We start from the raw sequence: 22,553 nt of genomic DNA on the forward strand, positions 1-22,553 counted from the left end.
TTGTCCCCCGCCGCAACGCGGAGCGGGGACATAGAAATGCCGGGCGTCCGTCCGTGTGTCCGTGGGTCCGTGTGTCCGTGAGTCCGTGTGCCCGTGGGTCCGTGGGTCCGTGCGTCCGTCCGTCACACTTTTTTGTAAGCGCTCTCATGCCTACAAATTTTGACAGATTTTCATTAAATTTATACCAAATGTTTATACACCTATTACCTTGGTCAAGTTCGAAAATCAGCGTTGGTCGATACTTTTTGCTGGAGTTATGGGACTCTGACCACAATAATGACTCTGTTTTATCCAAAAATTGACCTTGTAAGCGCTCTCATGCCTACGAATTTTGACGGATTTTCATTAAATTTATACCAAATGTTTATACACCTATTACCTTGGTCAAGTTCGAAAATCAGCATTTGTCGATACTTTTTGCTGGAGTTATGGGACTTTGACCACAATAATGACTCCGTTTTATCCAAAAATTGACCTTGTAAGCGCTCTCATGCCTACAAATTTTGATGGATTTACATGAAATTTATACCAAATGTTTATACCACTAATACCTTGGTTAAGTTCTTAAATCAGCCTTGGTCGATACTTTTTGTTGGAGTTATGGGACTTAATAATTACAATAATTACTTCATTATATCAAAAATTGACCTTGAAAGTGCTTTCATGCCTACAAATTTTAAGATATTCATAAAATTTATACCAAATGTTTTATGCTCACACAAAGATGAGCTGAAGGGGGCATATTGTTTTACTCCTTTCCGTCTGTAATTCAGTACAAACGTTCGTCTGTTTGTCCATCTGTATACTGTTATATCGCGCTTCGCCCCATCATCGAATATATTGCTAGTTCATTAACATCTGAAGATATCAGAGATATATGTAAGTATAATAATTTATGTGCATTTTTTTCATACATGTTACAAGGTGCTCAGACCTAACCTCCAAGAACCATACCAAAATGTATTCTTAGTTAGTGTAGAACTTTCAATTAAATTTTCTCAGCCATTCCATTACATTGCATTTGATCTAAATAAAATATATTTATGGGGGTTAAACATGTATGCTTTTGGGACTTTATTCAAACACTCTAATTAAATTTTGGTATGTGGTGAGCGCCGGGCAACATGTATGAATACACATAATCATCAAATAATCACTTCATAAAAATATTTTTGTCCCCCGTCGCAACGCGGTGCGGGGACATAGAAATGCCAGGCGTCCGTCCGTGGGTCCGTGGGTCCGTGTGTCCGTGGGTCTGTGTGTCCGTGGGTCCGTGTGTCCGTGCGCCCGTCCGTCACACTTTTTTGTAAGCGCTCTCATGCCTACAAATTTTGACGGATTTTCATTAAATTTATACCAAATGTTTATATCACTATTATCTTGGTCAAGTTTGAAAATCAGCATTGGTCGATACTTTTTGTGGGAGTTATGGGACTTTGACCACAATCATGACTCCGTTTTATCCAAAAATTGACCTTGTAAGCGCTCTCATGCCTACAAATTTTGACGGATTTTCATTAAATTTATACCAAATGTTTATACCACTAATACCTTGGTCAAGTTTTAAAATCAGCATTGGTCGATACTTTTTGTTGGAGTTATGGGACTTTGACCACAATAATGACTCCGTTTTATCCAAAAATTGACCTTGTAAGCGCTCTCATGCCTACAAACTTTGACGGATTTTCATCAAATTTATACCAAATGTTTATACCACTAATACCTTGGTCAAGTTCGAAAATCAGCATTGGTCGATACTTTTTGTTGGAGTTATGGGACTTTGACCACAATGATGACTCCGTTTTATCCAAAAATTGACCTTGTAAGTGCTCTCATGCCTACAAATTTTGACGGATTTTCATTAAATTTATACCAAATGTTTATACCACTAATACCTTGGTCAAGTTCGAAAATCAGCATTGGTCGATACTTTTTGTTGGAGTTATGGGACTTTGACCACAATGATGACTCCGTTTAATCCAAAAATTGACCTTGTAAGTGCTCTCATGCCTACAAATTTTGACGGATTTTCATTAAATTTATACCAAATGTTTATACCACTAATACCTTGGTCAAGTTCGAAAATCAGCCTTGGTCGATAGACTCGATACTAGTATACTGCTTGCTGGCGGGGGACCCAGGAATTCTATTCTTGTTAAATTTAACAAGCTCATCAAAGAAAATCATAGTCCTATGGGATCAATTTTCTGATATGGAGTTCCATTGTGCCATAGGAGAAAGTGAGGAAATTTTGAAGCAACTAATTGCATGTGTCAAGACTCTTATTAGAAAGATATTGAAAGTTTTATCAACAGATGAGCATTGCTTGGCTTCCGGTATTTCCATTTACTGCAAAGGGAGGGGTTATTGTCATTTTGTTGGTTTTTCTTTAAATCAATTAAATTTTTAAAAAAAAATATATCATCAGATACATACATTTGTAAATGTATTACTGTTATAGATATGTATTTACCATGAGATTCTGACAATTTTGATTTTAATTTTTCTTTGTTAACTAATTTTTTTTTTTACAATTCTAGAATTTTTTTTGGGTATGTGTTCCAAAATCTTTATTTTTGTCCCATTTGAAATTAGCCTTGCGGGGGTATTAGTCCCATTAGGACAGTTCTAGTTTCATTTTAGTTTACACTATGGTAATTATTATTGTGATATTATAGGGAAAAGATGATTTACGACAAGATGCTATCATGCAACAGGTGTTTGAAATGTTGAATACCTTGCTTCACAAAAATCCAGGCACCAAGAAAAGAAATTTGTCAGTGAGACAGTACAAGGTATGATTATATGGGCCATTATGTATCTGACTTGTAATATAATGCAAGTCCAGCTGTCTTTTGATTTATAGAGGATAAAAATGATAACATGTTAAAGGGGCATGGTCACGATTTTGGTCAAATTTTATTTTCTGTATTTTATTATTTGCAATGCTTAAGGAATGCATTTCTAATGATAAGTTGAAATTTAAGAGTCAGTCGCAGAGTTATAAGCAAGAAACAGAGCTCACAATTCTTTGTCATGTAAACAAGGCTCGTGCCCTGTTTTTGTTTACATACGTTCAATATACCAGTAAAAATCGTTTTCAAGCTGATTTGTCTATCATCTTATTCATTTTAAGCATAAATAAACAGTCCCCAACGTTTAACACATTTATTTTAGGTCTAAAATGGAAATGTTCACTTCAACATTTAAAATGTAAACAAAAGCTTTGTTTACAAAGCAAAGAAATGGAACCTCTGTAACTGAACATTAAAATCGGAAAAATAATTTTTGACCAAAATTGTGACTATGCCCCATTAAATGCATTGTATGGTGCTTATTACAAGTAACATGAATCTGTCAAACTATTTATTTTAGGATTAATTATTTTAATAGTAAATTCTGGAATACATAAATATCTAATTACCTGCCAAATTCTGAGCATCTTTTCACTGGACACTTGTTCATATATGGCATGTATTTGCATCTTGTTGGTTATAAGAGACTGTAATGACTTACCCTATCCTCTATAAGTGATCCCATTGTCCCAGTGTGGTGGGTTATATAGAGCTACATGTGACAGACTGTGTATGACTTGTCCCTTTAGGTGATCCCACTGTCCAAGTGTATCTGGTTATATAGAGCTACATGTGACAGACTGTGTATGACTTGTCCCTTTAGGTGATCCCACTGTCCCAGTATATCTGGTTATATAGAGCTACATGTGACAGACTGTGTATGACTTGTCCCTTTAGGTGATCCCACTGTCCCAGTGTATCTGGTTATATAGAGCTACATGTGACAGACTGTGTATGACTTGTCCCTTTAGGTGATCCCACTGTCCCAGTGTATCTGGTTATATAGAGCTACATGTGACAGACTGTGTATGACTTGTCCCTTTAGGTGATCCCATTGTCCCAGTGTATCTGGTTATATAGAGCTACATGTGACAGACTGTGTATGACTTGTCCCTTTAGGTGATCCCATTGTCCCAGTGTATCTGGTTATATAGAGCTACATGTGACAGACTGTGTATGACTTGTCCCTTTAGGTGATCCCATTGTCCCAGTGTATCTGGTTATATAGAGCTACATGTGACAGACTGTGTATGACTTGTCCCTTTAGGTGATCCCATTGTCCCAGTGTATCTGGTTATATAGAGCTACATGTGACAGACTGTGTATGACTTGTCCCTTTAGGTGATCCCACTGTCCCAGTGTATCTGGTTATATAGAGCTACATGTGACAGACTGTGTATGACTTGTCCCTTTAGGTGATCCCATTGTCCCAGTGTATCTGGTTATATAGAGCTACATGTGACAGACTGTGTATGACTTGTCCCTTTAGGTGATCCCATTGTCCCAGTGTAGTGGGGTCCTGGAGTGGTGCGAGGGAACACTGCCTATTGGGATGTACCTCATTGGAGAAAAAGATGAAGCATCGGGAGCCCACAAAAGATTCAGACCGCAGGACATCACAGCCCGTGCCTGTCGGGACAAGATGGTTGTAAGTACCTCTCTACAGAGACTTCTATCCAAGTGGGAATTTACCATTACCACAGTACATTGTATAATCTTTGAACTGGTGTCAGAATGACAACTAGTTTTATTTTGCTGTATTTTGAACTTGCACTCATATGTACATTGTATTTACAGGAAACAGCACGAAAACCATTAAAAGACAAACTAAAGAACTTTCTGGAAGTTTGTTCCAAGTTTCAGCCAGTTATGAGATACTTCTTTATGGAGAATTTTTCACAGCCGTCGGTGTGGTTTGAACGTCGACTGGCTTACACCAAGAGTGTATCCACCACTTCTATTGGTACAGTAAATCATGTTAATGAGATACATTACTATACCAGTGATTACTGCTCCATACAGTACATACATGTACTAGTTGTCTGTTTTATTACAGTGGGATACATTCTGGGCCTGGGAGACCGACATATACAGAACATTTTGATTGACACAAATACGGCTGAACTAGTTCATATAGATTTGGGTATGTTAGATGCTTTTATTCAACTGATGCTTAAGTCCTGTAGATTGAATTATGTTGTTTAAAAAGTGTTACATTTTAAAAAATGAAATTGTCCTCAATATTTGTTCAATAGGAATTGCTTTTGAGCAAGGAAGAATCTTACCCACCCCTGAGACTGTTCCATTCCGGCTGACAAGGGATGTGATTGATGGAATGGGGGTCAGCGGAGTAGAAGGGACATTTAGAAGGTAAAGTTTCTGACATTTATACCACATTTACTGTAGTTTATAACACAGTTGGATGCTCTGCCATGAGAAATAGAAAAGATTCAGTCATTTGGTTATGCATGCGTAGTTTTCAAAACTTTTAAAACTTGGTAAGACCAAAAAAATAAATGATTTGTTTCTAAGGCACTGCTGGTTCAGTAAAATAGTCCCCGTTTTAAACTTTTTATTTGGTTGTTTAAAAGTAAACAAAAAGCAAAACAGTATCAAAGTTAAAGCTGCCGATGAACCAAATAGTCACACAAAGAGATATCTCACTTTCGTCAAATCTTTAAAGATTATTGTTTTTAAATAAATTTAGCAAGGAAATTGATTTGTTTTCTTGTTCAATACATATTTTAATGATAAGTTCTGCATTTTTGGAATATATGAGAGAGAGAGAGAGAGAGAGAGAGAGAGAGAGAGAGAGAGAGAGAGAGAGAGAGAGAGAGAGAGAGAGAGAGACACTGCCAGTCATAATCCTGCTTAGTATGCACATTGAAAAAAGCCTAACTTTCACTACATCAATACTTTGATTATATATAAAGAAATGTGTGATATGATGTCAATTTTTGTGTTTGGTCTTTAAATTCATATGAAAATTTGTATGCTTTAGGAGTAACATTTCTTTTTTTCTACATATTGTTTTTACCTTACCTTAGCTGAAAGCTGAAGTGATCTTTTGGATCACTTTTTGCTCAGGATCCATCTGTAAACTTTCCACATGTTTTACTTCAGGGCAAATTTTAATCCCCAATGGAGTTTTTTCATAGGAATAAAAAGAGAAAACTCTTTGAAAATCTTCCTCTCAAAAATATTAACAAAAAATTGGGAAAGATTTTTTAATACAAAAGATTTTTTTATACAAATTCTTCTCTAGAAATCTATACAAGATATTTTAAGATATTTTGTATTGGATGCCATAGAGCTAGTTTGAGTTATGGCAATTTTTGCTCAGGTAAGCCATGTGGCCCCTTAGTGTCTTGTTATCCAAATCTCATTAAAATATTACATATGACCTTGCTGCTTCACAGGTGCTGTGAAAAAACAATGGAAGTGATGCATAACCACCAGGAGGCGTTGCTGACCATTCTGGAGGTGCTACTGTACGACCCCCTCAACAACTGGACCATCTCCCCACAGAAAGCGGCAGCTCTCCAGGGCAGAAGGGACCGCATGGACACCGAGACATCCGAACTAAATGTCACCATGGACATTGATAATGCCAATACAAGTGCTCATGGTGGGTCAACTTTATCAGATATAATTGTTACTACCGAGTAGAGTGAATTATAATAAAGAAAATTGGGATGGAGGGATTCCTAGTAAATGTTGAAAATGCTTCCCATTAATTACACAAAACTGGATATCCTGCAATAAAACTTGAATGCATGGTCGATTTTACTTTATCAACAGATTCACAGGAGAGTGTAAACAAACTTGCAGAGCGAGTGCTTCTCCGACTCCAGCAGAAGTTGCAGGGATACGAGGAGGGGGTTCAACTCAGCGTGACTGGTCAAGTCAACAACCTAATACAGGAGGCTCGTGACCCCAAAAATCTCTGTAAACTGTTCCCTGGCTGGCAGCCCTATATCTAGACAGGCCACCCTCAAGGAAGCCTCTCTCAACAAGCTTGGACATTTAACTGTACAACCCCATCCCCCGAGTGCCAAAATAAGTGGATAGATCAAAGGACCTGACCTAGCCATTAACTCTTATGTTGTGAATGTTTTGTTGCTGTTTTTTTTTTTCTTAATTACTTGCTTTATTTGACATGAACATCCATTATATAATCAGGAAACATTTTGTGGATTAAAGCTGTAAAATGATGATTGCCATGATTTGTATCAACAAGAAAATAAAGGTACGGTAGATTTTCTAGCAAAGTTTAAGCTTTTAATTGCAACAGAGAGGGAATAAAAACAAAAATTGCTGCATTTCTTTACCACAGTATAATACAGACCTGATTTGAAGAAATTGTCAGACTTGTGAGATCATATTAGTATACATGAATTATTTCCTCTCATGAGTAGCATTTTATTCCAGCTACATGTACATGTTCTGTGTAGAACTTTGTTTACAAGGAAAAAAGTCATTTTCAATGATATTATTTTTTATTATTTCTTTCTTGGATTTTGATAAAACATCCACATACACAAGAAAAAAATTGTCTTGCACCTGATATACATTATGTAGTGAGCATTTACTCAAAATACACTGCTGAAAAGGTCTCCAGAGTACTGGGAGGGGATTCAAGCACTTCAGATTATCTCAACATATTTTCTCAAGTCCATATTGTTTTTCTTACAATGCCCTCTTTTTCTTGATGGACAAGTGCACAGTCTCAAATATGCTCAGAAGACACTGTACAAGATTTTTGAGATTGTTTTCCTCAACATTGATCACACTGGTATTCAATGTCACGTGTCATTGTTCAGTGGTTACACAAGTACACAATGTCACATGTCAATAACTACAATGGTAGTCAATGTCACGTGTCGTCGTACAAGGGTCCTTCTTCCTCCATAATGGCTTTTCTACTCGCTTTAATGATGGCGCGCACTCTTTCTCTCATGTACTGTAAATAAACAGAAGCCACTTTTCTCAGTCAAATGAACACAATTTTTAGTTAAATGTAAAATTATTAACTTGAAAATTTTTTGTCTCAATAAACTGAAATGATTTTGTGTTCTTTACATGACAGTCACAATTTGAGCTTAAAATTTTCAGGGTTTTTTCCAATTTTTAAATTTTGAATGTTTACAACACTGAACTTAGGTATTTTCCATACATAAATTATATTTAATTGTAAAGATTAAATTTAAAGCAGATTTTTTTTCTATTTGCAAGTTATTTCGGCTCAATTTGTGAATATGCCCTTTTTACAGAAAAGCGGATCTATATACATACACTTGACACTGATCTGGAGTCGCTGGCATTACTGTTGCTATCATCAGCATCCAGGCTTGGTGTCAGCCTGTCTGATGATGGCTCTCTCTGATCATACATCCTGTAATTGATCAATTTGAAAAGTACTGTACTATCAAAGAAAATTGGAATTTAATGGGATCTTAACAATTTTAAGTACAAGAAAATTCGAATGTTTAGCTTCAGAATTAATATTAAGTTTCTCAGGCACTGACATATCATGTTGAATTTTATATTGTAATTTTATTACCATGTTGAGAGGGGAATAACTTGTTATATCAATTATTTGTTCAGTTGAGTCATTCTCCTTTGCAGATATTGCTATTAAAATTATAAATCTGCCTGTTGCTCATATTTTGATATTTTGGCCTGAGAAACTAAAGATTAATTTGTTTTTCCTTTAGAGTAGTAACCTTTGATTCTGCTCTAAGTTATACTGTGATAAACTGTAAGATGACTCGTCTCCATTCATTACACTGGGCTGCTCAGGGCTATCATCCACTGTCAGGTCTATACTGACTGGCTGCTCGGGGTTTGACTTGGGCTTTGGAGATCTACATAGCAAAATTAAATTACATACATTTATATCATCTCACTTACTACTACTGACACACACTTGTAAGTTCATGTACTTTTATTTCATTCCATGGAATGTGTAACTTCATTTTTTTTTTGCTCGAGGGAGATCATCATATTCCTTCATGCATCGAGACAAACAAGAATATAGAAACCAAAATGAAATACAATGTTTGATATCTTTTAAAACGCTACCTACCTTGATGATGTCCTAGATCTTCTTCTTTTCTTGGACTTTTTGGAACTGGAATGTCTGTCTCGTCCACTTCCTCTGTGAGCTGGTGACCTTGACCGACGGCGAGCTGGTGACCTTGACCTTCGGCGAGATGGTGATAGAGATCGCTTCGGTGAATGAGATCTTTTCAATTCAATAAAAAAAAGAGTGTTCTTTAATGAAATAAAATGTTACAGTTCATCAAAATTTATTCAGGTATATGTACATTGTACCTTAACAATATTTGAGATTTGGGGAATGATTTTCCACAGGAAGGAATAAAGTTTTTTCAAACTATCCGTTGGTTTCTTGCTTGACTCATCAAGGTAACAGTAAAACAATCAGCTGGCTCTGATGAAATGGTTAAAAGTTTAGATAACCTGCAGAGATTATACCTGTTTAATTTTCGGACTGGACTGGGAGATCTACTCTGCCTCCTCCTTCTCCGTGGTGACCTTGACCTTGATCTCTTTGACCTGTCCTTGTGCTTTGATTTCTTTGGCTTTTTGGCAATGACCTCTTCACATTTATCCTTTTCTAGTGGACCATAATATGGGCTACAACCAGGGGTAGGGACAGGAGTGGACTTCTCTGAATCTTTAGCATCTGTCAAGTACAATTTAAATAAATTGTACAAATAGAAATTTAAAAAATTCACAAACATAAACAGCATAAATCTTTAAAGATCTATGAAATGATTTCTTTTTCTATTAATCTCGGTGTTTCTAAGAATATTCAGAGACTGCTCTTACTGAGGAATTCTTCTTCCAGTTTTTCTTCGTCCCCAGCAGCTCCTGGGTTACACGATCTCAACATGTTGATGAACATGGCTGCCTTCCTCTTCCTCTCGGCCTGCATTTGTTTCTCACGAGAGGTCTGCGCCAGCTTCTCCCTGGCAGCATGAGCCATCTTGTCTCGGAGCCTGTCCTCCGCTGTAAAACAATGATTCTCATCTCTACATTTAATTGTCAACAACAACAATAAAGTAAAGTGTAACATACTTAGTGTAGCAGTTCTTGTTCATACATGTATATTAACTAATGTAATACATGCTTACCAATCTTCCTGTCTCTCTCTTCTTGAGGGACCTGCGGTTTCTCTGGTTTTTCTTCAGTGTAGTCACTCCCTACTGGAGTTGATGTCCCCGAAGCACTGGACTTTTCTCTGTCAGAGTCAGCTGAGTCCAATAAAAAGCACACTAAATAAACATGGATGTGTATGTATAATCATATCCTATGCAGTATTTCACATATGTATGCTGATGAGTAAGGTTCTACTAAAACATCACAGGATAATCTATCTGACTTAATATACACTTGCCATCATTTTCACTGCTTTCGTTATCAAACACTTTCTTTTTCTTTTTCTCTTTACGTTTGTTCTCCTCTTTAGCTTTAGGTTTGATGGAGAAGCTCAGTTTTGCTGTTGGCTTTTCGACATCCCTCATCTCTCTTCCTCTATCTTTTGCTGCCTCCTACAAAGAGGTGACAAATACCAGGTCAAAAGAAAACTCATTCTAAAAATTGATGCATTGTAAAATTTTCATAAAAATTTTGTGCATTTTAAAGATCATGTAAATACAAAAAAAACATCTTACCCTCATATGAATCTGCTTCTTGAAGTCATAGTAAGGAAAATGGACATGATGTGGCAAGAGAAACTGGAACCTTGGATCGTTCTTACTCTTGACCACAATCTCAAACTCGATGCCGTTTTTGGCAACATACATTGCCATTCTGTCGATGACTGGCTGTATGTCTGGTGGAGGAGGAACGATGTGATCAAATGGGCCCGGAGAAGCTCTGTAAATACATTACAACAAAGGTCAAACTGAGCTGCTTATGAACGTACTCTTGATCAGATGACTTACATCACGTTAATTTACATGTATATCATAGTTGTATGGTACCAGTAGACTATAAGACCAATCGCAACTTCTCGGGCCTTTCCGGCAGGCTCAGAAAAACACCTCGAATGTATTACCTGGGCGTCCATGACAACCCCCCCTTTTTATAAAAATTGATATAAATACAACACATTTAACGATCTGTTGAGATGTAAGCTAGACTTCATTAAAGTAAATGATATACCCGAAAATATAACATCAAGGCGACTTGTAAGGCTGTCTAGCCGATACCTATTTTAATGGGAGGCGACTCCATTTTGTATAAAATTTTAACATCCAGTAATGTTAATACATTCGAGGTGTTTTTCCGAGCCTGTCGGAAAGGCCCGAGAAGTTGCGATTGCTGTAAGACTAAACTCGGTATCTAATCATCAAGTATAAATAAAATGAATCTTCATATATTAATACATGTAATAATGAAGCAATTATTTTTTTTTAAAGTTTTACCACAAAAAGTATCAAAATATACAATACACACAAGCAAATTTCCTTTTACATGTATAATATTACAGCTAAGAAATATACCTGGACTGTGCCTGAGTTTGGTAATCATCCATAACATGCTGTGTTTGTCTGTGGGTCAGCATCTGTCCTTCCACATCAGTTCCAGGGGGCGGGGGCTCAGTTTGAAGCCGTGAAGGGAGGGTGACTGGTTCTATTCCTGGGGGTGGCGGATGGGCGTGGTGGTTACCACTGTAGCCTGCATCCTGATAGAAAGGGGGCAGTGGAGGGGGCTTCAATGGTTTTATCTCATCCTGATAATCAGAGACCTGGTTTACACTGAAATTAAAGAAGAAATCACATGATCAAAACATATTCTGACCTTATGTAGAACTATACCTTTATTATGGGATTTTAAAGAAAGAAATTAAGAAATGTATCTTGTAAGATAAATATTTCATATACAAACACATTTTCAGGGAAGTTTTATTATAATACAATGTAATTTAGTAACTCCCATCATTTATATTTTAAAAAGAAGACTTGACTCACTCTTCAGTTGCATCTGGCTGCTGCTTTTTGGCCAATGATTTGATGAGCTGACCATAAGGTGTGTCATGGACAGAGACTTTGGGCATCTCTAAGGGTTTGTAGGCAGGGACCTCGGGGGCCGGGGAGGCTTTCCTGGTGACCATCAGACTCGGGTGGAGGTATCCATGACCCTCATCTTCATCCTCATTGTCTAAAATAAAATATCCATTCAAAATTTCAGCATATAAAATTTGCATGCAAAATATATAAACTTAAATTCTGCTTTAGGACGGAAAATCTATAACCAGTAAAAAAAAATTAAATTATCTATCTCAAATTTCAAGTGAAAGTTTGATTTTCAATGTTTTTTAAATTCAAAATCGATTCTTAATCCCTCCTCCTGCCAAAGCTGTTTGTATTCAGCAATTTTTAAAAGATTGTACAGTAAACAATGAAGCGGTAGGGTGAGACTGCTGCGTACCTGGATCTTCCTCTTCCACTGCTTCCTCCTTGGGTTTGTACTTCCCAGACTTGATCATCTTCACCATGTGTTTATAGTACAGATTCAATGGATTTTCAAAGTGGAGAAATTCAAACTGTGGATTGTTCGCTTGCTTTGTTTTGATAAGGATTTCCATCTGTGCCCCCTGTTTCGCCACAAATTTTGCTGTCTTCTCTATGATGGCATTGCTTTTTTCTGTATCGGGCTGTGAACAAAAGTGCCATTTATTACTAGCTCAAAATGTTTGAGTGGTCAAATTAAGTCATACAAGCATTGATGATGTTTTGATGGTGATGTAACAGTAGAAATCATGTATATTTTAGAATTTAACTGCATTGTAAATGAACTAAGATATTTCAATTTACCGGTGTGATGTCATCTGGGAGGTTCAACTCTGGTGGTACCTCAAATGGTTTTTCTTCTTCTGCATTAGCTGTAGCATAAAAGTAACATAGCTGTAGCATAAAAGTAACATATTGTTAAAACTTCTGTTTTCTTTGTAACAATACTCCAGGAATACACATACAACAATTTGAAACCTGATAAGTGATAAGTTTACATGACCTCAATAAAGATGCTGTTTGACACAACTACCCAAAGTCCAAGCTCCTGTTAAAATGGTTCTAAGTTTACATGACCTCAATGAAGATTTACATATCTAACTAGTTTCTCATCAAACGGTTTTCATTTAAGCAATGATCATTTGAAACTACATGTAGTGACAAAATATGCTTCATACTGAGAAAATCACCAACTAGAAAAATTCATTGAATGCAATTTTTTTTTGTAGATTGATAATGAAAGTATATTTGTAATAATATCCACCTTGGTAGTATTCACTGTTATGTTGATGATTGTGATAGTCGTAGCTGAATCCTACGGCTCCATAGCCCTCTGAGAGAGACTGGTAATATCGCTTCCATTCTTCCTCTGAAAAAACACAAAAATAATACATTCTTTAAATTTTTTCCCTGCGTTTTTATGCAAAACCAGCTTGTCTGACCACACTGTTTATCTTGCATGCGTTATTTTAAACATCTGTAATACTAACCTTCGTACAACTTCTTTTCTGCCACATCTGTATGCAGCTCTAGATACCTCTCTTCATTGCACAGCTCTTCCAGTTTCTCCTCCTCTGCTGTTAGTTCACATGGCTGAGCATGACTCGAGTCATATGGCTTAAGGTCATACAAGTGACCTCGCCCATCGTACCTGCAGGAAAGGTTGTAGTATTAAAATCTGTTTCTTTAGTATACACATATCTATACCAAATCTCTGGTACACTACTGCATACTACTCTATCCTCGTTTCAGTTTTCACATAATACAAAATTGAAGGTAATTAAAACTAACTATATCCCCAGCGTATTTTGTGAATGTGCTTTTGCCTGATGCAAAGAATTTGGTTTTTGGCATTTTTTTTTTATTTTTTAGAATATTCTTATTAATAAGTATAATTTAGAATTTTTAAAAATTTCAATGGAATGAATTCTACCAATAATTAAAAACACTGGTGTTCATTTCAATATATACAATAGAATCAAAACATACATGTATATTAAATATTATGGATGAAAATCAATTGGCTTTTCTCCAATTCCATATTGCATCAGAGTCAATGAATTTTACTTTAATTTTAAAATGGAAAGCAGCCAAGGATTTTTATCAAAATGAAACCAAAAAGTTCTTTTTTGTGTTCCAATTTCATGAAAATATTTTTTTTTCAAATGGACTATTGTACACAACTAAATCTGCTAGAGAAATACAAAATTTGAACACAAAAATGAACATAATGATTTAAACTAGATTTGATACTTATACCTGATCACCAAAACATAAATTACTACAGCATAGAGCAACTGCCAAATCTGCGACTGAAACAACTCACATATACACAAATAACAATTTTCAAGATGGAAACTCAGAAAACAATTGACAAGTAGTAAAACGTCAACAGTAGTAAGACAGTCTTCTCCCCATCAGTTCGAGTGTAATCCCCTCTTGTAGCCTTTGTCCAATGAATGACCTTCTGCTCCCTTTCTAAGATATTTTGCTTTTCTATGTACCATCTCACTACAGTACATTTGATAGGTGATAGGGTATACATACATGACACCCTGTTCAAACACTTTTTATCATCTGAAAGGCAACTTTTCGATTACGTTATGTACGCGAAAATTCGATTGAAATCGAAACCTTGAAAATTTCCCCAGGTTTGAAGACAGACCTGTCTATCAGCAGTTTATCGTCGCCCATCCATGGTATCAGGTGGGATCCCTTGTCGATAGATAATGCCCGTTCATCGTCTCTGAAAAGTTTACATGCATATCCAAACACAAATAGCTCTTCTTTTTCGTCTGTTGCCTTCTCTTTTCCCTTTACTCTGGGATTCAACCAGTCAGCAGCCATTTTTCTTCAATTGAAATAGTCTCTTTTTACCAGACGCTTTGATGCCATTCGACAAACCTCGGCTAATTCCTTGCGTTATTTCAGGAACTGATCGAGGTGTGCCGAGTGTTGAGTAGAGCGTTTGGTTGAATGAGACTGGATTAAACAAATTCGGGAGAAAGGACTGCCAACATGGAACCTGATGTAATTTTGACACAAACTATTAAAGGCAAACTGACAAATTTTTTAGAGCACACAGATTCATCGAAACAATCCAAGGAAATTCGTGATTTAATAGAAAAAGATGCTGGAATCATTCCATTCAGATTGATCAAATATGTATTTGACAGGCATCAGAGTAAAGGTACTTTATACATACTCATTTCTCAAAGATATGTTTTGCTTAAAGTAGATGAACAAACTATAGAATGGAATGTAAATGATCTCATGGATCTCTATGAGGTGTCTAGCAGATACTGACAATAATTTTAAGAACTGAATTTCAAACGTATTTGAGTTTGTTGTACAGCTGTTGTATGCATTGCTATTGTATTATATCGTATACTTATAGAAAATATACCCTTTTCCGCCCTGTGCGATATAAACAGAAAATTCCCCTAGGGGTGTGATATAAACCCTAGGGGTGTGATATAAGATTTATATCACACCCCTCTCCGGCAATCTTCGGATGTTATATCACACCCCTTTCCGTTAATCATCGGCTATTATGACGTAGGGTTCGGTATGCGACGTTCAACTCCGATCTCCAAGTATGACGTCAAAAAGTTACGTTGACGTCAACCTAGTATACAAACAGCTGGCGCAAAAATTTCATGGAGTTTATCAGAGATGGAATATATAGACACGGAGCAATTTGTAAACAATAATCATTCATCACATGATGTTTTTTATTGTTTCTTTAATATATTCTATAAGTATACGATATAAAAATCATAACATGACAATTTTAATATCGCATCCTATATTAGCCCTCGGGCTAATATAGGATGCGATATAAAAATTGCCATGTAATAATCTATATATATTGACAATATTTTGCTAAGAAGTATTTACTGAACCTGTATTATATTGTTTTTCTATAATTGAGATGCAGGAAAGAAAAAAGAATACCTAAATGAATGGTTGGAAGGAAGCACACTGCATTTACCAGCTTATGAACCACCACCAAGGGTTTGCATTTTTATTGTATAACAACTGTTTAATTTTCATTTATAATCTGTCCCAAATTATTTCTTCCATCAAATTTTGATGATTTTTAATAGTAATACACATACCTGTGGAAAAAAAAATACAGTTGAAATTGATAAAAGCGTATATTGGAATTCTTGGAAGAATTCAAACAATTCATTTAAAGAACCTCAAACAAATTATAGGGCATAGTCAGTCTTTCAGACCATGGTCTTTGTCCTCAGCCATGGTTTATCTCTCCGCTAGAACAGATGAAAGAGGAGGATCATACATAAAACTAGGTCAAGGATTATGACAAAGGACCAAAGGGTCTATGTCTGGTTACACAAAAACAAACATTTCTGTAGATTATTTAATGGTGTTGTGTCAGTGTTTAATCATACAGCCTAATCCGGATATATTGAAATTCAAGGGACCATTCAAATTATTTTAATATATCCGTAATTCAATATAAGCGAAATCGACTGACATGTAGCCGCCATTTTATAAAAGTTCAATCCCGATCTTAAATAAAGAAGAACAAACCAAACAAATTATTTTGATCATTGGTCAGTCAGGCATAGTTACTGTCACAAATCGCCAGGGAGCACTTCAATATAACCGTTATAAAAACAACTCATCATCACCTCATGAGACCGATCAGTGGCTTCAATATAAGCGATATTTCAAAATATCTGATTTCATTATAACCATTATTTTAATGCAAAGAAAATAAGAAGCTACAACTGGGGATTTATATTTATTTCCAAATACCTGTAATTTCAAAATAAGCAACTTCAATATAAGTGGAGTAAGCTGTATGTACACAATTGTCTCTTGACCAACTGAGAATACAATCTTTATTACATGTTTCTATAAGTTCTTATTGTTCTTGGGACCTTATATTGTTGATACCTTAATGGTTCAGTTTTTACTCCACTGTCTATAATTTGCTAAGTTAAAAAAAAAGCTAACATTGACTTCTACTTTATTTATTTCTAGTAATACTTTTAAATCAGATAACTAACTCATAAATTATGGTACATCTCCAATAATATAGATACTCTTGTCTTTCTGATTTTTTACTTTAAAGTTCATGATGTAACAAAAAAAGGTCACTTTGTGAAGACCTTGCATAGAATATTGTTAGATCTTGTATAGCATATCATAGAAAAGCAATATTATATGTCTAATTTTAATTAGATTGGTGATAAAGGAACCAGTTTTGTCATAATTTGTATCATATAACTACAGTACCTTAATAAAGGATCAATTGAACTCCTCTAATAACATTTTTTTCTGGTTTTGTACAATTAGATATTTATGTAGTTATTGACTTTTTGTTTCAGAACCCAGAGCTGGAAGCTCGAATACAACGCTTAAAAGCTGAACAAGCAAACCGAGAGTACAAAGAGATGGTCAGGAGTGTAGATAAAGAACAGGTACATTCTGGTTTAAGTTTGGTTGGTTTTACTTTTTTCTGTGATAAGTATGCAAGATTTGACCAATATGATTAGAATTATCTATTTTTTTCTCAGTTTTGCTCAATTTACAGTTGTGCTTATAATATGATGAAGTTTAAAAGATATGAATGTCTTTATAGCTCTGTTCAATGTTTTTAACGTGTTGTTTTTAATAAAACAGTTCTGTCAGTTATAGAAATAAAAATATATTTCATGTAGAGCATTATTTCTTACAGAAATTAGATACAGACTCATTTGGAAAAGAAGGTATGGAATCAACATTTTTTTAAGCAATTACCTATACTCGTGCATGACAAAAGACTTGTTAAACATTTTCAGTGCATGATCTGTACACCGGGATCTGGGAGTCCTTTTACATAGAAATTATACAAAGGCATGCATCATATGCCAACATATCTCCCCCCTTCCCCCTTTCAAGCTCTAGATCTTCTGTACAGTGTATTGTGTAGCTGTTATCATAGTGTTATGACAACCATTTCATCAGCAACTGCCACAAGTTATCTCTCATAGATTATATAAATCATAGTATTAACACAAGTCAATTTACAGAAAGGGTGAATTTTTTAAGAGATACCTGGTAATTTTTTTTCCAAACAGGAAAGACCATCTCATGTATAAAAACATTGGACTGTATGTGGTATTAGCAGGAGATACGTGATGCATTCATTTTTTTTTTCAAACAGAAAAGACTCTCAATTATAAAACCATGCGACATTGTTTGAACTCAATGTCTTCCCAAGTTATACGAGTATAATCTGGGTTGGGGCAATTTACGATTTATAATTCGCAAAGTGGATTTTAAAAAAGCATAAATAGCTCCAATCCAGGTTATACGAGTATAACTTATGTAGATATTGAGTTTATTCCTTAATAATTTAATTCTGGTTGTTACGCAGCATTTGAATGGATAAAAAAATTAAGTTAAATTTGTATAACTGGTTTGCACGTCACAATGCACAAACGTCGAAAACGTACTAATCAGAACAGATTAATATCATTTTTAAAAGTAAAACTTACTCAATTCATACAGTAAACTACAGAAAATTAAATTATAAGGAATGAACTCAATGTCTACCCAAGTTATACTCGTATAACCTGGGTTGGAGCAATTTACGCTTTTTTATAATACGCTTCGAGGATTATAAAGCGTATACTGCCCCAACCCAGATTATACTCATATAACTTGGGTAGACATTGAGTTCATTTCTTAATTATTTAGTTTTCTTAATTTTACTGTAAAAATTGATTGCATTTTACAATTCAAGCTGATTAGCACATTTGTATGTTTTTGATGTTAGTGCATTGTGATGTTTCTTGTGATGTGCAAACCAGGTTATACAAATTTCACTAAATTTTTCTATCCATTCAAATGCTGTGTTACTACCAGAATTAAATTGTTAGCATATATTACTAAAATTTTTTGGATTTTTTTTTTTCAGTAAAAGCCATGAACTCTCACATTTTATCGTTCATCAACTTTGTGGTGACTGTGGGGGGAGCTTTTGCCTTTGGATACAAGGCGACAGAATACACATTCAGTGGAAACAATGCATTTTTGGCAGTAAGAGCATGCATTGATTTAAAATCTCTCAAAATCTATTTCAGTCATATTTTTGTACTTTATATCTACATAATTGTATGATCTTGATCTTTTTATGGACACTTTAGAAGAGGTTTTCTTTCATTGCAGCAAATGATGACAGGGCTACTATTTGCTTCAGTGGTGTTCTGTGCCGACCTTTACTTTCTGATCAGAGAAGCTTCTTGACAAATCGAAAATTTTGTGTTTATGTAACATTTGTATCTCATTTAATATATGTAAATAATATAAAATATGTACTGTAATCAATGTGGTATTATATAGTGGTAGTTAGTGATAGAATGACTGGTCATTGTGTTGAGAGAGAGAGAGAGAGAGAGAGAGAGAGAGAGCACAATTTTGTAACCTTTTATTAAAAATGCACAGTAAAATCTATTTCCAAAAAAAAATGAAATAGTGACTGTAGTGTATAGTAATTCATCTGTTGGGATTGTATCCTTCATGCATCTTGTTTTGCAACAAAATTAGCTTGCCATTAAATGTTGATCACAGTATCAATGGAAGTTTGAATCCCTTATTTTGAAGTTAACCATGATGAATTGAATATACACTGTCAAACCATACATTTCCACTCAAGAAAGGACCGCTAAATAATGTTGCCATTTACAGGCAAGTCATGAACACAATTTTAAGAGAATGATTTTTGAAGTGAACAAAAAAAAATAGAATTTTATCTAGTCAGGGGTTTAATTTCCAAACAGTTATTTTCAACCCTTAATGTACTTCATGATTGTGATATAATTATGGTATTTATGCAGACTTACATGTGTGTATCTTAAATAATACATATTAGAAAAATAAAAACATTAAATTTTTTTTTAAAATTTCTCTTCCTGTATTTTTGATTGTCACTTGTAGTTAAACCGCTGGTGAAGTGTGGTTATGATTGGATGAATTCCCAGCGCCCCCCGCGTGGCCGACGTCGAGCAGACGATCCTTACGTCTGCTAACCGCCTGAATTAATTCCCCGCGAATCCTCGTCAGCGTCGACCATTCGCTCTCAGTCAAACCGTGAATGGCTAGGGTTATTGCACGAAGATCTAAGAAAACAAACATTATTCAAATTATACGAAAAGTTAAGACAAGAGTTCGTAAAATTAGAAACGACAGGACCCCCCCCCCCCTTTTTTGGGGGGGGGGGTGTCAATTATCAATCCACATAAAACTGAATGCTTTAACGTTATAATAAAAAATATTAACATTTACCACAGCGTTGTAAGCGTTCGATTTGAATTGAGACTGAGTATATTACCTATCGCGCGCTGTTGCTGCATCTGACACATTATTTGGACGGTCTCCACCTGCAGCTTGCAGTACAGATTTAGTTCCTGTAGGCGTCTACAGCTTCTTAGCAAGAGCAGGAGGTCCGAGTCAATGGGCGGGTTACGATCCAAGTGCAACGTCAAACACTCTGGAATAAATGAATTCGGATGGAGTCGAAAGTCAAACTTTTCTGTTTATGATATTGTAAAAGTATCTCCGCCATACCTTACGTGACGTCTAAATTTCTTGTATTTAATTTACAAGTGATTAAAATCCGGTCTAGCCTGTGGAAAAAGACTTTGAGAAAAAAGTCATTTATCTTTTTATTAACTTTCACTATCTTACGCTTTCGTTGTCTAACATTAATTTTACAATGTCGCTCAGACCGTTTAAGAGACTGTAAGTCTGACTGATTTTATGGCGAAAATTTGAAAACTTTCTTAAATATGGTTACATTTATATTCACAATTAAACATTATAAGTTGAGATGGTAAAAGCGTTCTTGTAGAAAAAAATTGTTTTCCAAAATTAGTGGGGTGCCGGTACTCCTCCTCATTAAATCAGAGAAGGTATGACACCCCCCCCCCCCCCCCCGGGTCAAAAAGATAATTTACCCTTTTTCTTAATGGACACATAAAATATAAGATCGACCGTGTTAGGGGAAATAGACATTGATGGTATTTTTAACCAAACAAATACCTATACGATTGCTATACGTCAGCGCAACGTGACATAGAGTGGATGAAATGTTGGATTCTAACGCTCTCCGCGCGCTGTCAACGGACGGCCAGGAGACTATGTCAATTTCCTTCAGTGGAATACCAGGCACAAGAATGGACGGAACGTCTTGTTTAAATGCCGATGCATAAATGTACACTACAACCTCGGCGTTCGGACAATGTTCGGCGAAATTGCTCCAGTCCTCACTTCTTATGATATTGGAACTAACATCACAATCAATGGTCAAAGTTAATTTCTGAAATTGCTCCCCCATGCAGTTCGCTATGTTTTTCATAATTTGAGCATTAATTGTATCGTAATTGGTATAGATCCACGAAATACTCTTGAATTTGGACATAGCCTGAGTATACCGCTTGTGTTTGTTGGGGGAGATGTAAGCTTGGAACATGTCCTCAATGAACACTGTTTGAAGGGTCTTGGAGGCTTGGCCCCGCCCCAGCGATTCCAAAACCCGACACCCATCAGTGAGCGACATTTTGGCGGCAATCAAGTTTATCAACGTCAATTCATGAAGCCTTCTCAAAAACCTGCACAGTGACGATATTATCCGTTTCCTCGACAGAATGAAATGCCAGTACAACTCCATGTTCGCGTTCTGTAACGTAAATTCCTTGAGTCGTAGGTCGGGTATATTGGTAGCTTTGTTGAAATAAAATTCTACAGCCTTTGAAATTTGTTTGGCATTCCGAAAGTTTGGCATTGCAAAGCCAACTGTGAGGACCCTAATGTTTTTACCAAATGTTTTCAAAAACCCCAAGGAGTTTGTCGCTGTTGTATAAGGTTTTTCGGTGCTGAAAATCACTCGTCTGTTCCGCCAGAGCTGCGGACTTTGAAAGAGTCGGTACCAGTTCTTACAAACCAATGCCATGGACAGACGATCTTCATCTTCAAGTTGAAAAAATACGTTCAAAAGAACCAAGTCCGGTACAACGTTCCAATCCGAGGAGTTCACGGTGGCCATGTTGTAATTCTGCGACGTTACTATGGGATTACGTGTCTACGTAACGACGTACACGTTTTTTTTTTTGCATACTCAAAAAACTCGCGAGTTTCAAACATGCTAACCTTAACATTGTCAAATAAAAATGTGAATGAATTTTAGATCATGGGTTAATAACTGTAATATTTTCAGGATGTCCATTTACTGACGGAAACAGCGTCATCAAACCCACAAGTTACGTAAACCAGTTGACTTCCGTGTTGCTTTCTCAGTTTATACCATAGGTCAATGTCATTTTTTCTTGAATGTAAAATACAACCGCATATTATATTATTAAATAAACTAATGAAATAATATTTTATTTGTTTTGTTGTTTAAAAACATTAGTATTTCAAGAATAAAGGGGTGATGCAACTAAATAAGATGCAAGATTTCTAGCATTGATATGATATTTAATTAAACATAAAAAGGGATAAATTAATCTTTGTTCTCTATATAGTGAAATAAACTAAATTTTAATTGATTACAAAAATGCTAGACGCATATGAAAAGCTCTGGATACATTTTTTTCAATACAAATTTCATCAGGAAAAATCGTTATTGAAGTTTTTG

The 22,553-nt window shown here is 35.6% G+C and overlaps 4 protein-coding genes across 5 annotated transcripts in view; 2 read left to right on the plus strand and 2 right to left on the minus strand.

Annotated features, from left to right (window-relative positions):
- Positions 1-7,467, plus strand: part of LOC128187121 (serine-protein kinase ATM-like) — a 33,791-nt gene extending 26,324 nt beyond the window's left edge. The window contains exons 51-57 of the mRNA XM_052857333.1: positions 2,679-2,795; positions 4,345-4,503; positions 4,653-4,818; positions 4,912-4,998; positions 5,111-5,225; positions 6,275-6,483; positions 6,657-7,467. Of these exons, the coding sequence (XP_052713293.1) occupies positions 2,679-2,795; positions 4,345-4,503; positions 4,653-4,818; positions 4,912-4,998; positions 5,111-5,225; positions 6,275-6,483; positions 6,657-6,838 (1,035 nt within the window). The 3' untranslated portion in view covers positions 6,839-7,467. The remainder of the gene's footprint in view (positions 1-2,678; positions 2,796-4,344; positions 4,504-4,652; positions 4,819-4,911; positions 4,999-5,110; positions 5,226-6,274; positions 6,484-6,656) is intronic.
- Positions 7,115-14,778, minus strand: LOC128187118 (splicing factor, suppressor of white-apricot homolog). The gene is made up of 16 exons (XM_052857328.1): positions 14,565-14,778; positions 13,390-13,550; positions 13,164-13,268; positions 12,704-12,771; positions 12,318-12,543; positions 11,858-12,047; positions 11,390-11,644; positions 10,556-10,760; positions 10,279-10,432; positions 10,016-10,135; positions 9,711-9,890; positions 9,354-9,564; positions 8,944-9,102; positions 8,582-8,722; positions 8,151-8,250; positions 7,115-7,818 (listed from the first exon to the last, which is right to left on the minus strand). Exons 1-16 carry the CDS (start codon positions 14,744-14,746, stop codon positions 7,732-7,734), a joined length of 2,544 nt encoding a protein of 847 aa, XP_052713288.1. The 5' UTR covers positions 14,747-14,778; the 3' UTR covers positions 7,115-7,731.
- An 87-nt stretch (positions 14,779-14,865) lies between these two features.
- Positions 14,866-19,811, plus strand: LOC128187120 (transmembrane protein 199-like). Of its 2 annotated transcripts, none has more exons than XM_052857331.1 (6): positions 14,866-15,089; positions 15,834-15,916; positions 17,263-17,355; positions 17,613-17,643; positions 18,837-18,958; positions 19,088-19,811. In XM_052857331.1, the coding sequence occupies exons 1-6, from the start codon at positions 14,918-14,920 to the stop codon at positions 19,163-19,165; spliced, it is 579 nt and encodes a 192-aa protein (XP_052713291.1). In that variant the 5' UTR covers positions 14,866-14,917; the 3' UTR covers positions 19,166-19,811. The 2 variants fall into 2 exon arrangements, with proteins under 2 accessions (XP_052713291.1, XP_052713292.1); XM_052857332.1 differs by having other exon boundaries at positions 14,869-15,089; positions 15,840-15,916.
- Positions 19,812-19,855: 44 nt separating this feature from the next.
- LOC128187119 (F-box only protein 39-like) lies at positions 19,856-22,257 on the minus strand. Its single transcript, XM_052857329.1, has 3 exons — positions 20,960-22,257; positions 20,250-20,408; positions 19,856-20,037 (listed from the first exon to the last, which is right to left on the minus strand). Exons 1-3 carry the CDS (start codon positions 21,960-21,962, stop codon positions 19,856-19,858), a joined length of 1,344 nt encoding a protein of 447 aa, XP_052713289.1. The 5' UTR covers positions 21,963-22,257.
- Positions 22,258-22,553: the final 296 nt, after the last annotated feature.

This window comes from Crassostrea angulata, chromosome 6, assembly GCF_025612915.1.
Source record: "Crassostrea angulata isolate pt1a10 chromosome 6, ASM2561291v2, whole genome shotgun sequence".
Lineage (NCBI taxonomy): Eukaryota > Metazoa > Mollusca > Bivalvia > Ostreida > Ostreidae > Magallana > Magallana angulata.

Coding starts and splice junctions, on each gene's coding strand:
- LOC128187118 (XM_052857328.1), bottom strand. CDS start 14,746: ATGGCTGCTGACTGGTTGAATCCCAGAGTAAAGGGAAAAGAGAAGGCA. Junction 12,048..12,317: donor AGTGGAAGAGGAAGATCCAG/GTACGCAGCAGT, acceptor ATTTTATTTTAG/ACAATGAGGATGAAGATGAG. Junction 10,433..10,555: donor AGAAGCAGATTCATATGAGG/GTAAGATGTTTT, acceptor ACCTCTTTGTAG/GAGGCAGCAAAAGATAGAGG.
- LOC128187120 (XM_052857331.1), top strand. CDS start 14,918: ATGGAACCTGATGTAATTTTGACACAAACTATTAAAGGCAAACTGACA. Junction 17,356..17,612: donor GGAGTGTAGATAAAGAACAG/GTACATTCTGGT, acceptor TATTTCTTACAG/AAATTAGATACAGACTCATT. Junction 17,644..18,836: donor AGACTCATTTGGAAAAGAAG/GTATGGAATCAA, acceptor TTTTTTTTTCAG/TAAAAGCCATGAACTCTCAC.
- LOC128187119 (XM_052857329.1), bottom strand. CDS start 21,962: ATGGCCACCGTGAACTCCTCGGATTGGAACGTTGTACCGGACTTGGTT. Junction 20,409..20,959: donor GACGTATAGCAATCGTATAG/GTATTTGTTTGG, acceptor CATTTATTCCAG/AGTGTTTGACGTTGCACTTG. Junction 20,038..20,249: donor GCAGCAACAGCGCGCGATAG/GTAATATACTCA, acceptor TTGTTTTCTTAG/ATCTTCGTGCAATAACCCTA.